General features: G+C 45.1%; 1 protein-coding gene across 1 annotated transcript in view; it reads right to left on the bottom strand.

Moving 5' to 3' along the window:
- MAP3K15 (mitogen-activated protein kinase kinase kinase 15) overlaps positions 1 to 12,883 on the bottom strand; it is a 131,337-nt gene extending 118,454 nt beyond the window's left edge. The window contains exon 1 of the mRNA XM_057718468.1: positions 12,547 to 12,883. Within this exon, the coding sequence (XP_057574451.1) occupies positions 12,547 to 12,883 (337 nt within the window). The remainder of the gene's footprint in view (positions 1 to 12,546) is intronic.
- Between the last annotated feature and the right edge of the window lie 873 nt (positions 12,884 to 13,756).

The following is a 13,756-nucleotide window of genomic DNA, read 5'->3' as shown; positions in this document are numbered from 1 at the left end:
TCTAATTGAAGGAGCAGTGGTCCCAAGGGTGGTGGTGGTGAATCCCTATTGCTTTTTTTCTCCTGAACTCCTGGCCTCAGACATGGGTCCAGTTGTGGGAAGTGTGAGACCAAGTGGAATAACTTGGCCACAGGACTGAAAAAGGGGAGCCCCAGTAAACCGGAAAGCACGAAGCTGCACAGCACTAAGGATTTTGAAATCAGAACTGACACAACAACCAAAACGGAACTTGGCAGCTTGAAACAACTAGGCTGACTGCCTGCTAAAGCAAAAATATCAACAGACTCCATAAGATATAACCAAGGCCCAGAATCTTATAATATTCAAAACGCTCAGGACAGATTCCTAAATTACTCGGCATTCAAAGACACAGGAAAGTTTCAACTCACGTGGGAAAAGACAATCGACAGACTCCAGTGACAAGATGACACAGACATGAGAATTATTTGACAATGACTTTAAAGTGGTTATTATAAAAATTCTCCAAGAAGTGAGGGTAAACACTCCTGAAAAGAATGCAAAAAATACAAAGTCTCAACAACTAAAGAACCAAATGGAAATTTTAGGAATGAAAATTTTAATAAGCAAAAGAAAAAACTCACTAGAGGGGCTCACAAGAAGGATGGAGATGACAGTGTCAGTGAACTTAAAGATGGTTCAGTAGAAATGATCCAATCTGAACAACAGAAAAAAGGCTTTAGGCTGAAATACAGAAAGATCTCCTAGAAATCAAGACTCTCTCCCAAAGACCCATAAATCAATAGGAAAAAAAAGGGGGAAGGGTTATGGATAGATAGCTCTCAGGAAAAAAAAAAGGGAAAAATGCTTAACTTCACTCAGAATAAGAGAAATACAAACTAAAACTAATCGAGATATCATCCCTCAACCATCATGTTAACAAGAGCCTAAAACACTGGCAACCTGTTTTGTTGGTGAGGCTGTAAAGAAAGACAACGGTACAACCCACAGATAGGAATCTGATACTATTTACCAAAATTACAGGTGCCTTTATTCTTTAATTCACAAATGCCACCTATGGCTCCCTAATCACAAATACACCCATACGTGTATTAAATGCCCCGTGTATGAAGTTATTCATCACAGCTTAGTAGCAAAAAACTATACATCCAAGTGTCCCTTAAAAAAGGTATGGGTAAAATAAACAATGATATATCCGCCCAATGAAGGACTATTTAGCTGTAAAAAAGAATAAGGAAGATTCCCATATTCTGATTTGGAAAGGTGTCCAGACTCAACTGCTAATGGAGAACAACAAAGTGTACAACAGTGTATTTGGTCTGGTACCTTTTGTGTAAGAAAGGGAGAATAAGAATGCCTAATCACATGTGCTTGTATTTACACAGCAGAAGTGGTCAAACTTCTGTAAAGGGCCAGACAGTAAATATTTTTGGCTTTGTGGGCCACATAGTATGCGCCGCTGCAGCCCCACAGTGGCCACAGATGAGTGAATGTTCCAATAAAACTTTACCTTACAAAATAAAGGCAGCCAGCTTGTAGGTTGTAGCTTGCTGACAACAGACATAAAGAAACACAGTAAGAATAAGAAGCTAAAAAACTTAGAGGAAACAGCGTAGATAAAAATAAACTGGACTTCAAAATTAAAAACTTGTGCGCTAATGAACAGCATCAAGAAAGTTAAAAGAGAAACCACAGAATGGGAGAAAATATTTGCAAATCATATATCTGACAAGGGATTTGTCTCCAGATTATATAGAGGATTCTTACAGTTCAATAACAAGATGACAACCCAATTGAAGAAAAGGAAAAAGGATTTGAATAGACATTTCTGCAAAGAAGATATACAAATGGTCAATAAACACATGAAAAGACATTCAACATTCTTAGCCATCAAGGAAATGCAAATCAAAACCAAAATGAGATAACACTTCAAACCTACTAGGATGGCTACAATTTAAAAAAGAAAGAAAGTAACAAGTGTTGGTGAGGATGTGGTGAAATTGGAATGCTCATACACTGCTGATGGGAATGTAAAATGGTGCAGCTGCTTTGGAAAAGTGTTCTGGAAAGGAGTTCCTCAAAAGGTTAAATATAGGGGACTTCCCTGGTGGTGCAGTGGTTAAAACTCCGTGCTCCCAATGCAGGGGGCCCGGGTTCGATTCCTGGTCAGGGAACTAGATCCCACATGCATGCTCCAACTAAGAGTTCACATGCCACAACTAAGAAGCCCATGAGCCACAACTGAGACCCAGCACAACCAAATTAATTAATAAAAAAAAATTTTTAAAGGTTAAATATAAGGTAGATACAACCCAAGTGTCCATCAATGGATGGACAGATAAACAAATGGTCTATCCATACAGTGGAATATTATTCGGCCTTAAAAAGGAAGGAAATTCTGACACATGCTACATGATTAAACCTGAGGACATCATGATAAATGAAAAAAGCCAGCCACACACACACGCGCACACATGCAAAACTGTATGATTCCACTTACATAAAGTATCCAGAGTAGTCAAACTCAGAGACAGAAAGTAGAATGGTGGTTACTGGTAGCTGGGGGAAGGGTGGAGTGGGGAATTGCGGTTTAACAGGTACAGGGTTTTAGTTTTGTAAGATGAAAGAGTGCTGGAGACTGGTTACACAACAAAATGAATGTAATTAACACTACTGAATGGAACACTTAGAAATGGCTGATGGTAAATTTTATGGTGTGTTTCTTTATCACAATAAAAAACTTTTAAAAGGACATTAGAGTTACCATATGACCCAGAAATCCCACTGCTAGGTATATGCCCAAGAGAAATGCAAACATATATGCACACAAAAACTTGCAGCATCATTCACAACAGCCCAAACTGGAAACAATCCCAACATGCATCAACTGAAGAATGGGAAAACACAATGTGGTGTATCCATGCAACAGATTCTTAGTCAGCAATAAAAAGGTAATGAAGTATTGCTACATGCTACAACATGGATGAATCTTGAAAACACATTAAGTGAAAGAAGACAGTCACAACAAACCAGTATGATTCCATTTATATGAATAAATCTCCAGAGACAGGTGGTTGTTACTCCTGGCCAGGCTGGAAACAGAAGCAATCATACTCTGAGGTGCTGTCGGCATTCACTTTTCTTTTCTGATCTAGGTGCTGGGTTACATGGTGTGTACGCTTCGTAAAAGCTCACAGAGCAGTACACAAGCTTGTACCCTTTCCTGGATATGTGCTATACCTCAATAAAAAGAAAAAATCAAGAGCTCGTCACAAAGCAGGGTTTTGCGTCTTCTCACCTCCATTCTGCAGCACAGGATCAGGAATGGAGTTGGGATGGAATCTCCAACCTCAAAACTTAGGGAATTTTTTTTTTTTAACCAACTGCAGGAGTATAACATGACCCTACAACATGATGATTGTCCAAAGGATTTGAGCTCCGAGTCTTTTCTATTTCACAAAGCACGTTTCCTTCATTTTGAGATTCTGTGTGCTTATCGCTAGGAGCAAGAGGAAGGCAAAGACATGGGAGACTAACATTTATCGAGCACTTACTAAGTTCAGGGCACTGTGCTTGAATCTCTACCTAGAGATTTTTTAAATGGGGCTCAGAGATGTTAAGTAAGTTATCCAGGGTCACACAGCCTATGAATGACCTGGAAGAAATGAAAACCTGGTCCATAAAGCCAGTGTCCTTTCCCCTCTGTCGTTCGTGTTGCCACGTGCAGTGGGGTGCAATGATGGAACATATGTTGGTAAAATTGCACCATGGATCTCTTTTGTCAGTTTTTACTCCAGGAGGCAGAAAGGCAATTTGCCTAAAGGACAACCTGCACTTCGTATATGTTCCCGGATGGTGAGATGAAAGGGAGGCAGCCACGGTCCTGCCAACTAGACTCCAAGTGCCTGGAGTACTCGTCCTGGAGCAAGACCCGTCTCCCAGATGTTTGAGGCAAGGTGTAAGGCTTGGTTTATCCAACGTCACCTGTGTCAAACTGAATTTGAGATGAATTACAGCCCTTGATGTAAAAGCTAAAACTATAAACCTTTTAGAAGAACACATAGAAGTGTAGCTGCAAACCCACAACCTGGAAGTAGGCAAAGATTTCTTAGAGAGGACACAAAAGGCAATTTTAACAGCAAAAGAGCCTAAATTAGATTCAATCAAAATTAAATTTTTCTGCTCATCAAATGCCACAAGTAGATGAATTAGCAAGCCACAGTCTGGGAGCAAATGTTCACAAAATATACTTCCAATAAAGCACTTGAATCTGGAATACACAAAGAACTCTTCTAATTCAATAATAAGATGGCAACCCAACTGAATGGGTAAAATGGCTTGAACAGACATCTCACAAAGGAAGATATCTGCATGGCCAAACAGCACACGAAAAGGTGCTCAACATCACTGATCATCAGGGAAAAGGGACTTAAAACCACGATGAGAAACCACCACCCAACCCCACCCCACCCCACCCACAACAAGCAGGGCCAAAATAGAAAAGCTCAGTAATACAAAGTGTTGGTGAGGGCATGAAGCCACCGGAACTCTTGTGCATTGGTGCTAGGAATATAAAATGGTGCCACTGTGAAAAAAAGTTTGGAAGTTTTTTTTACATAGTTTAACATACACCTACCCTTTGATCCAGCCATCCCACTCCTAGGTATTTACCTGAGAGGACTAAAAACATTTGGCATCAAAAAGACCTATATACAAATGTTCATAGCAGCTTCGTTTGTAAGAGCCCCAAACTGGGAACAACCCAAATGTCCTTCAACAGGAGAATGGCTAAACCAACTGTGATATATTCATGCAATGGAATAGCACTCGGCATTAAAAAGGAACAATCGACTGATAACATGCAATGATACGGGGTGAATCTCAAAAAAGTCATTCTGAGTGAAGGAAGCCAGACACTGAAGAGTACACACTCAGTCCATTTACACAAAACGCAGAAAAGGCAAATCTAATCTAAAGGGACAGCATAACAGTCATCACCCAGGGCCAGGAATGGGAGTGGAAAGGGGAATGAGTGGGAGGCGACATGAGGGAACTTTCTGGGCAGATGGAAACTATATCGTGATAGGGTTTGGTTACCTGGGTTTAGTCATTTCCCAACGTTGTACAACTAAGATTTGTGCATTTCAACGTATATACAGTTTATACTAAAAATGTTTAAAAGTATAATCAAGTACGGGGTGGGGGAGAGGAGAGACGTCAAGAAGAAATAAAGATAGCATAACGTTAATAATTGTTGAAGCTGTGTAATGTACATGCTTGAAATTTTCCATAATAAAAAAAACTGAAGAAAAAAAATCATCTACATTGAATGCTCCTGCCTTTCCCCCTCCACCTCTGTGTCCAGTTTTGCCTGGCCCCTGGGCTGCCCTCCCGCAGACCCCAACTGCTCAGTGAACTCTGCTTCCTGCCAAGGTCCACTGCTCTACAACTCCACACCACCAATCGAGCCCCAATAACCGCCAGCCATTTTTGCAAAGCCCTGTCACACCCAATAGCTCAAAACCAGTTCAAAGGACTGGGAAACGAGAAGTTTTCCAGCTTGCTTTGCAGGAGTTCAGTCGTCTCCCACCTACACTGTCTGACCGGGATTTAAACAGCACCTATCTCAAAGCCTGATACTTAAAAGGCTTGAAAAGATAGTTGATGGCTCGTATTCCAAAAATATGTCTGTAAGTTGACTACTGGGAACTGAAAATACACTTTCCCCCGTAACAACTAATATGAAGCCAGTAATGCAGCAAACATCTATCTAGCCACTGTATGCACTCAGGGCTCCAACAGCAACGCCTCAGTGCAGTGCTACAGGTGCAATGCTTCTCTCATCAGCCAGTTTGTGTGACTAAGAGGTGAGGAAAGTTCCAGGCTCAATGCTGAGTCAGTAGCAGTAACAGCATTCGAAAGGAAGGAGGCTCAAGGAAGGGCCTCCATTGACAAGCCAGCAGCCACGTCCAGCAGAGGACAGCTGAGGTCTGGCCAGGGGCTCGTGTGCTCTGGTCCCTGGATGTACAGTCATTGTTGCCTGGGCCTGAGCCGGCCGGCATGGAGGCAGGGAGAGTGGGAGAAGGCTTCTGACTTACAACACCATCTTTAATTTCCTACTGCACTTGCTTAAAATAAAATCACATTTATGTGTAGAAAATAAACAGTATAGAAAATGTGGACAAACAACAAGAACCAGTATTCCCAGCACATAATCCAAACCACTGTTTCCATTCCAGCGTGTCCAGTGTGAGTTCTCCTAGTCTCTTCTATCAGATATGCACCACCCAGGAGAAAAGTTCAGACCCAGGAATGTATCAATTGGATCACCTTTTTCTTTTTTTTAATAAAATCACAGTCACACTATATCTCTGCCTGGCCACCATTTTCAACTTGGTTGCTACAGGAAACCACATTCTGATTTCCTTTAGAGGGTCCCCAATAAATTTTGCTTCATCAAAACAGGAGAAACCAAGTGTTGTCTGTGTCCACTGAGAGTTATTATAAAAAGGAGCTGGACTGGACTTCCTAGGCGGCGCAGTGGTTAAGAATCTGCCTGCCAATGCAGGGGACACGGATTCAAGCCCTGCTCCGGGAAGAACCCACATGCCACGGAGCAACTAAGCCCGCGTGCCACAACTACTGAGCCTGCGCTCTAGAGCCCGTGAGCCACAACTATTAAGCCTGTGTGCCACAACTATTGAAGCCCATGCACCTAGAGCCCATGCTCCACAACAGGAGAAGCCACTGCAATGAGGAGCCTGTACACCACAATGAAGAGTAGCCCCTGCTTGCAGCAACTAGAGGAGCCTGTGCACCACAATGAAGAATAGCCCCCGTGTGCAGCAACAAGACCCAAAGCAGCCAATAAATAAATTAATTTTTTTAAAAAAGGAGCTGGATAGATATTCCTAGGAAACACTCAAAGAGTGGCAAGGAAAATAGCATCGGCTTCCCAGCTAGTGAAGAGTTCACTGTCTGGCTGAAGATCAATCATTAAATCAATAATTATTTAATCACAATTGTGTTACTTGCGAGGAAAGAAAACCACAGCACGTGTATAACTGACAGAGGAGGGGAGAAGTCCATGAAGGCTTCCTTGAAGACCTGAGATGTGAAGCCCTGAATGGGTTTTGGGCAGAGGAGGACTGCCAAGTGGCGGGCACTGCCAAGATACAGTGGCTTCTAAGCAGATGACATGGGCTGGAATGCACCAAGACTGGCCCAGCCTTGAAAGAGCAGGTACAAAGCTGTTGGCAGTAACCTGGATGAAAGAAGCCAACGCTTGGACCAAGATGGCGGCAGGGGCACGTACAGAGAAGTGAAGCAGGTTTGAGAACCACTTGGAAGCAACTGGCTGGATTTGGCAATGAGGGCCTGGGTGGAGTCAAGACTGACTCGTAGGTTTCTGACTTGAATTGCTCAATTGATGACTTCACTCATCAATGTTTACTTACATAATGGAAGGCAATGTCTAACTATTGCCCTTACATTCTGCTGTAAATAGATTTGGCCAGTCTCCTGACCATGTATAGATGGCACACAAAACGCGCATTCTACAACCATGTGTCCCACAGGACTGTCTTCCTTTGAACTTTATGCATTTTCCAGAATAGTGAGGAAAGAGTATTCACCAAATTATGAGAATTAAGCCCATTAAAGTAGCTGAGAGATGCATTCAGGCATTTCTGGCAGAATGCACAGCAAGCTATATTAGTTAGGATGAGCTGTCACATCAGACAAATCCCCCAAATTTCAGGGCTTAACTGCCATCTTGAACACACAACCTTCAAGTCTGCTATGACAGAGGCAAAGAGAGATGGTGGTGGTGTATCATCTAACTCTCGGTCACTTTCAAAGTGACACTTGTTGATGCTGCTCACATTTCACTGGCCAGTACTCATCACAAGAACACCAACCAACTGCAAGGGAGATCAGGCAATGTGGAACAATCTACCGAAGCCTGCTGGGCACTGTCTATGCCACAACGCATCAAGTTAATGAAGAATCCATAAATAACATCACAGAAGGTGAAGCCACACGCAACCCACCTGAAGGGCAGTGAATGGAACTAGAACTGGCATTATTTTAAACCATTATATATCCTTTTTTGTTGCAAAAAATCCCAATACTACTGTTGGATAAAAACAGAATCACTGCAGTATCATTTAATACAAAAGGAAAAAACTATCTAGCCTCCAAAACCAGTGAAACCAGGGAAGCAGCTAGAATGTCTCCTCTCATCGCTGATATGAACCTGATGGTCCAAACATTTCCATTCTATTTTCTTGGCCCACAGCAGCACAGTGACGGTCCCCACGATGGGCACATATTATTATCGGTGACAGTCCATTACCTGAGATGATACATGGCTTGGCTTTCTCTTAGAAACGCGTGCCCTAGGAGACAACTTTCTAGCAGTTGGGTCATATTTTCATAACCCAAGTTGCACTCTCTTACCACTATAAAAACCACCCCCAAGTCTTAGGAGCCTGAGTAAATAAAAGCTTCTCTCTTGCTTATGCAAAATAAAGTGGTGATCCTGGTCTAACAGCTATCCTTAAAAGAGTGGTTCAGGGAATCAGGTAGCTTCCATCTTGTGCCACTGTCATCTTCTACAGCCAGCCTCCAGGGTCCCCACAGAGACCACAGAAAGCGATGAGAGAGTATGAGAAGATCTACAGATATGCCAGTGCCTTGGCCCAAAGTGATAGATATCACCAATACTCACATTTCATTGGCCAGAACTAGTTACAGCACCCATACAGACTCAAAGAGTGCTGAAAAACGTAGTCTCTGCTTCTCAGCAACAACTAGGAACATCAGTCTCCTGACCACCCAGCTACCTCTGCCACATGTTGTATCCTCCAAATGACTCTTGCCAGAAAAGGGGAATCATCAGGACAGAGCAAAGTCAAATAACTAACTTGGAGACTGCTGTCTTGGTCTTTTAATCAACGCTTGGGAAATGCAAGGATTTCCTGTTGCAGGTGGCAATACCTCCCAACATTTAAAATCACTGTGAACATAGCTGAAGAAAAAAAATCAGAAGCAGGGCCCCTGAGTCAGGAAAGCAGCATGTAAGTGCGGTTCAGAGAGGAGGGAGGGTAGGCAGAGCCAGACACACCTGGTAAGGGAAGCTCACCTGAGTCCCAGGGCCTGATCAAAGGGGCTGTTCTTGTCACGTAAGGGGTTAGTAGCTAACTCAAGACATCCTCGAATTAGCATCTAGGTGGATGCCCTAACTTATATTGGCCATTAACCAGCCACCAAATGAACTGGAGAGGACACCTACATCAATAATACGGTGCACTCCCGGGAGATAACATGTATTATGCTCTACTGGGCCAGAGCTCAGTGTAAGAGTTGAAACCACAATAAGTGTATTCAATTATAGCATTATGGGAGAATAGTTTCCGTGGTCAAAACATTTAGGAAAGCACGAGACAGAGTTACCCAAGTTTCCTTCCTGTAGGATGTCTGAGTTTTTTATATGTTCATAAGCACTGAGAACCTCCAGGAGGGAGGCACAGCACGCACCGGAGGGAGCTGAGGAGGTTGCTTTGTGCAAACACACCCAACACACACAGTACATTAGCTAAAGTCATGACTATGAAATCTGTTCAAGTAGCGAAATGGGCACCTCAACAAAAGGAGTCAAGGCATATCCAGAAGAGGGGGTTTCTTCTAGAAAACAACAACAAAGAGAGACATGCTTTGTTCTCCAAATCCTGGAAGTGACCGATTGACCCTCGCTCGCTGAATTTGATAGTTTTACTGAATTCAAGGCTTTCATCTTTGAGGATGGATGATGGATGCTAAATAAAAAAATAAACAAAACACCAGGCCCTTCTATGGGCCAAAGGCACACAGAGATGACCACCACCTCTGCTAAAAGTAAAAAAAGAGTGTCCCTCAAAAAATTTACCATGTGACCCAGCAATTCCACATCCAGGTATACACCCAAAAATGTGCAAGCAGAGACCTGAACAGAAATTCATCCACCCATGGTCATTACAGCATTATTCACCATAGCCTAAGACACCATGCTAAATGAAGTAAGCCAGTCACAGAAAGACAAATACTGTATGATTCCACTTACATGAGACATCTAGAGTAGTCAAATTCATAGAGACAGACGGTAGGGCAGTGGTTACCAGGGGCTGGGGGAGTGAGGAGTGGCAGGTTATTAAGGGTACAGAGATTATGTTTGGGATGATGAAAAAGTTCTGGAGACGGACAGCGGTGATGACTGCATAGCAGCACAACTGTACTTAATGCCTCTGAAATGCACACTTAAAATCGTTAATTTTGTTATGTACACTTTACCATAATTTTTTTTAAAAAAGCCAATGAGATGCTCCTCCGCCCTCATAGCCTGGGGTGGCTTTCTCTCACAACAGTGCCACGTGCCCCCTTGCTTAGGTTGATGGCTCTCCTGCAGCCCCTCAAATCACCCAGACACTGGTGACATATAACATCCGACTGAAACCCTCAAAGGACCACATAAAACTGCACAAGGAGACGGAAAACATGATCCAACCCAGCCTTGACTTATTATGACAACAGGAGATAGGAAGTGCTTAAATTTCACATCTATGATCCCCCCAAACATACTTGGGACAGTTCAATGGTTCCCCTCTCCCGCAAGCATTTTTCTAGAACAGCACCATCTGATGGGACCTCCTTTGATGAGGAAAACACTCTTTTCACTCTGCCTGTTGAGCACTCGAAATGTGGCAAAATGCAAATGAGGAACTGACTTTATTTTATTGCATTTTTAACTAATTTAAATGTAAAAAGCCACCTGTGGCTAATGGCTACCATATTGGACAGGAAGGTTTTAGAACTTTTACAAATAAGCCAAAGTGACAGATCTGTATCTTTTTGGTGAAGACACCAAAAACCTGTGAGTGGCAGAGATCAGGAAGCCAGGGGCGGGGGTGGGGGAGGGGTCTGTTTAAATCCATGAACCCACTTATTGGAGCTTCATATATTGTTTGTCAAACCTATGAAAAGAACTTATTAGTTATGATGATGTACTGAGAAATGATTTATTCAAGACCAGGCCAAGGTCAACCAAAGGAGGTACATAACGCAGCTGAAAATTCTAGGCAATCAGGACCCAGAACAAGAAAGGGTCATGTGCTCTTTGTGTAGCTCTGGAATTGAAAGCCCAAGATTTCTGCCAGAATGAACCTTCACACCCAACCAGAAGGAAGCGGTCCTGGTAGTAGATGAAGGCTTGTTTTACACACACACACCCCCCAGAGAAGCAAAGCCATTGCAGGCCAATTTTCAGAGTCAGCACCGCAGGCAGGAGGCTACTGTTGTGCCTAATGGCCAAATAGACATTTAACCATTCAGAGAAGAGTCTGTTCAAATGCCATTTTCAAAAGAGAGTGAACAGAAGTCAAGAAAACCAAGTGGTTCTGGGTGAAGTGGGCTCCTGAGCAACTTTTCTAAAAAAGATGCTGTGCTGAAGAGTCTACTCCGAGTGGTCAGAAACGTCAAGGGAGTGTTTTCAAAGGGCCCAGATGCCACTTGTTTGAACAAGGGCGCTACCCCGCCCCCCTTCCAGCTGGGGAGGATTTGCTCTGCAGAAAACAGATCCTGGCAAAGAATGGATGGTAATAAAGCTAGCTTACCACCTTCTTACGCACTTTGGGGTTAGGGCAGGCATGTTACTCCTGTTTGACCAGGGGAGAAACCAAGGCACAGGGACTCCCAGGTAAACTACTGTCTCACATACAATGCTTGTGAATGTCACCCAAGTGCCAGAGGCTTGTCATATAGCTTCCAAAGGTTCGGTAAGGAAAACTGCCAAGCAACAATCCGTTCCACACCTGGAGGAACTCGTGCCAACCAAAAAGTATTGACTTAAGGCTGAGTTCTTCTGGCACACTTATTACAGTGAGCTGAGTGTCCCATTCCGGCAACAGAGGAGATTCTAAAACAGTAATGCTTGTGCATTAATGGATAAAATATATCTGTCACACTGGCGGTAGAGCACAGCCCCACTGTCAGTCTGTGTTAAGTGTGCAAAAGAACACTGGGGCATTTCTAAGAGACGCCCCTCTCCCCCATTGTAACACACCGACTCCCACTCCTGGCTGCAAAATGGAATCACCTGGGAAGCACTCAACACTCCTGAGGCCTCAGATTCTCATGTCATTGGTCTGGGATACAGTCTGGGCACCAGGAGTTTTAAAAGCTCCCCCAGGTGATTCTAATGTGTAGCAAAGGTTGGGACCACAGGAGCGAGAAAGTAAGAGTTGAAAAGCTAGTGGGGAGGGGGGACTCAACCTGATCTGGGTTATAGGCTGTTTCTTGGATCATCTGATGTTTAAGAAAACTGAGGAACAAAGAAATATAAATGCCAGGGGCCTCTGTTTTCTTATCTGTAGAAGGGTACAATGCTACCTACTCTCCCCTCCCCAAAAGATAGGGCGGTCCTGTGGGAAGTCAGGGGGTGCTAGGATGGGGAGGAGACGGTGCTATGGCGGCGGCGCGTGCGAAGATAAGCTGGGAGGAGTGGGGTGGGGCGAAAGGGGGCACCCACCTCACCTGCGTCGTAGAAGGCGTCGAGCACGGCCGTCTCCCCGAAGTCGAGCTCCCCGAAGGGCACGGAGGTGAGGTGGGCGCCCTCGGCCTCGCAGGCCCGCAGCAGGCACTGCAGCGCCCCCGCCTCCGGGCCGCCGGCCGCGCCGCCCTGGGGGCTCTCGCTGCGCACGTACACTGCCCTCAGAGCCCGCCGCGGCCCGCCCCCGCCCTCGCCTGCGACCCCCGCGCCCTCGGCCGCCCCCTCGGGCTCCAGAGGCCCCGCCGGCCCCGCCACGCCCTCGCCCCCCGGCGACAGCGGGCACTGTGGGGACTCGGCCGGCGCTCCGCCGCCGCTCTCCATGTGGCCGCCCTGCGCGCCTTTTCTCGTCCCACCTCCGCGCGAGCGGCCGGCGGCTGCGGCACCTGCTCTTGGGACGCGGGAAGGGAGCTGGGGGAACCCAGCGTCCCCCGGTGGCCCCGCGACGGGCAGGTGACAGCGGGGCCCCCGGCTGCACACGGAAGCTGCAGCCCCGCACCCCTCGAGCGTCCTTTGAAGGCTCGGGAGCGAGAGGCGGGGGCTGCGGACGTCAGGGCGAGCGGAGGGCGGGGGGAGGTCTGGGAAGGGCGGTGGGGCAGGAGCCCGCAGGGCGCCCCCTGCCGCCTCCCCCGGGCAGCGCCCTAAGAAGGGCGGATTCACGAGTTTCAGGATTTTGTTGCTGCCATCCTTCCGGCCTTAGGAGTCCCATTTTTTCCTTCAAAACAATTTGAGCCTCTTCAAGCAGGGTAAAACTCTTTCATAGAGCTGGTTGGATGTAAATATTCAATTCCAAACTAAATACAGATATAGTTTTAACCCACACTTGAGATGAGAAGATGCTTATTTAAAACACGTCTAATTTTGTATGTCTTGTCCCCAGTTGCCAAGAGCATGGCCTTCCTGAGCCCATGCTCTGGAGACCCGCTCATCCTGACTTTCACTGTGACCTTGACAAAAGCACCATGATGCACCAGCATCAAATTTTTTGGCCCTGAAAATAAATTCCAAGTAGCCTGCCTGCCGGATCTACGAAATGCTCTGAACCCAAAGGGCTCTTTACTCTGGATCTTACCCACCTCACGATTTTAGGCCCAAATATTAAAAAGTAGTATTACCACTGCAGGTGGTATTTGTATGTAAAAGATAGGATGCACTGGACGCTGTCACAAGGTTTTGGGGTTTTGTTTTTTTTCATTT

Source organism: Hippopotamus amphibius, chromosome X (assembly GCF_030028045.1).
Source record: "Hippopotamus amphibius kiboko isolate mHipAmp2 chromosome X, mHipAmp2.hap2, whole genome shotgun sequence".
Taxonomy (NCBI): Eukaryota; Metazoa; Chordata; class Mammalia; order Artiodactyla; family Hippopotamidae; genus Hippopotamus; species Hippopotamus amphibius.
Note: the sequence above shows the minus strand (reverse complement) of the source record. Positions and strands in the feature narration are given on the sequence as shown.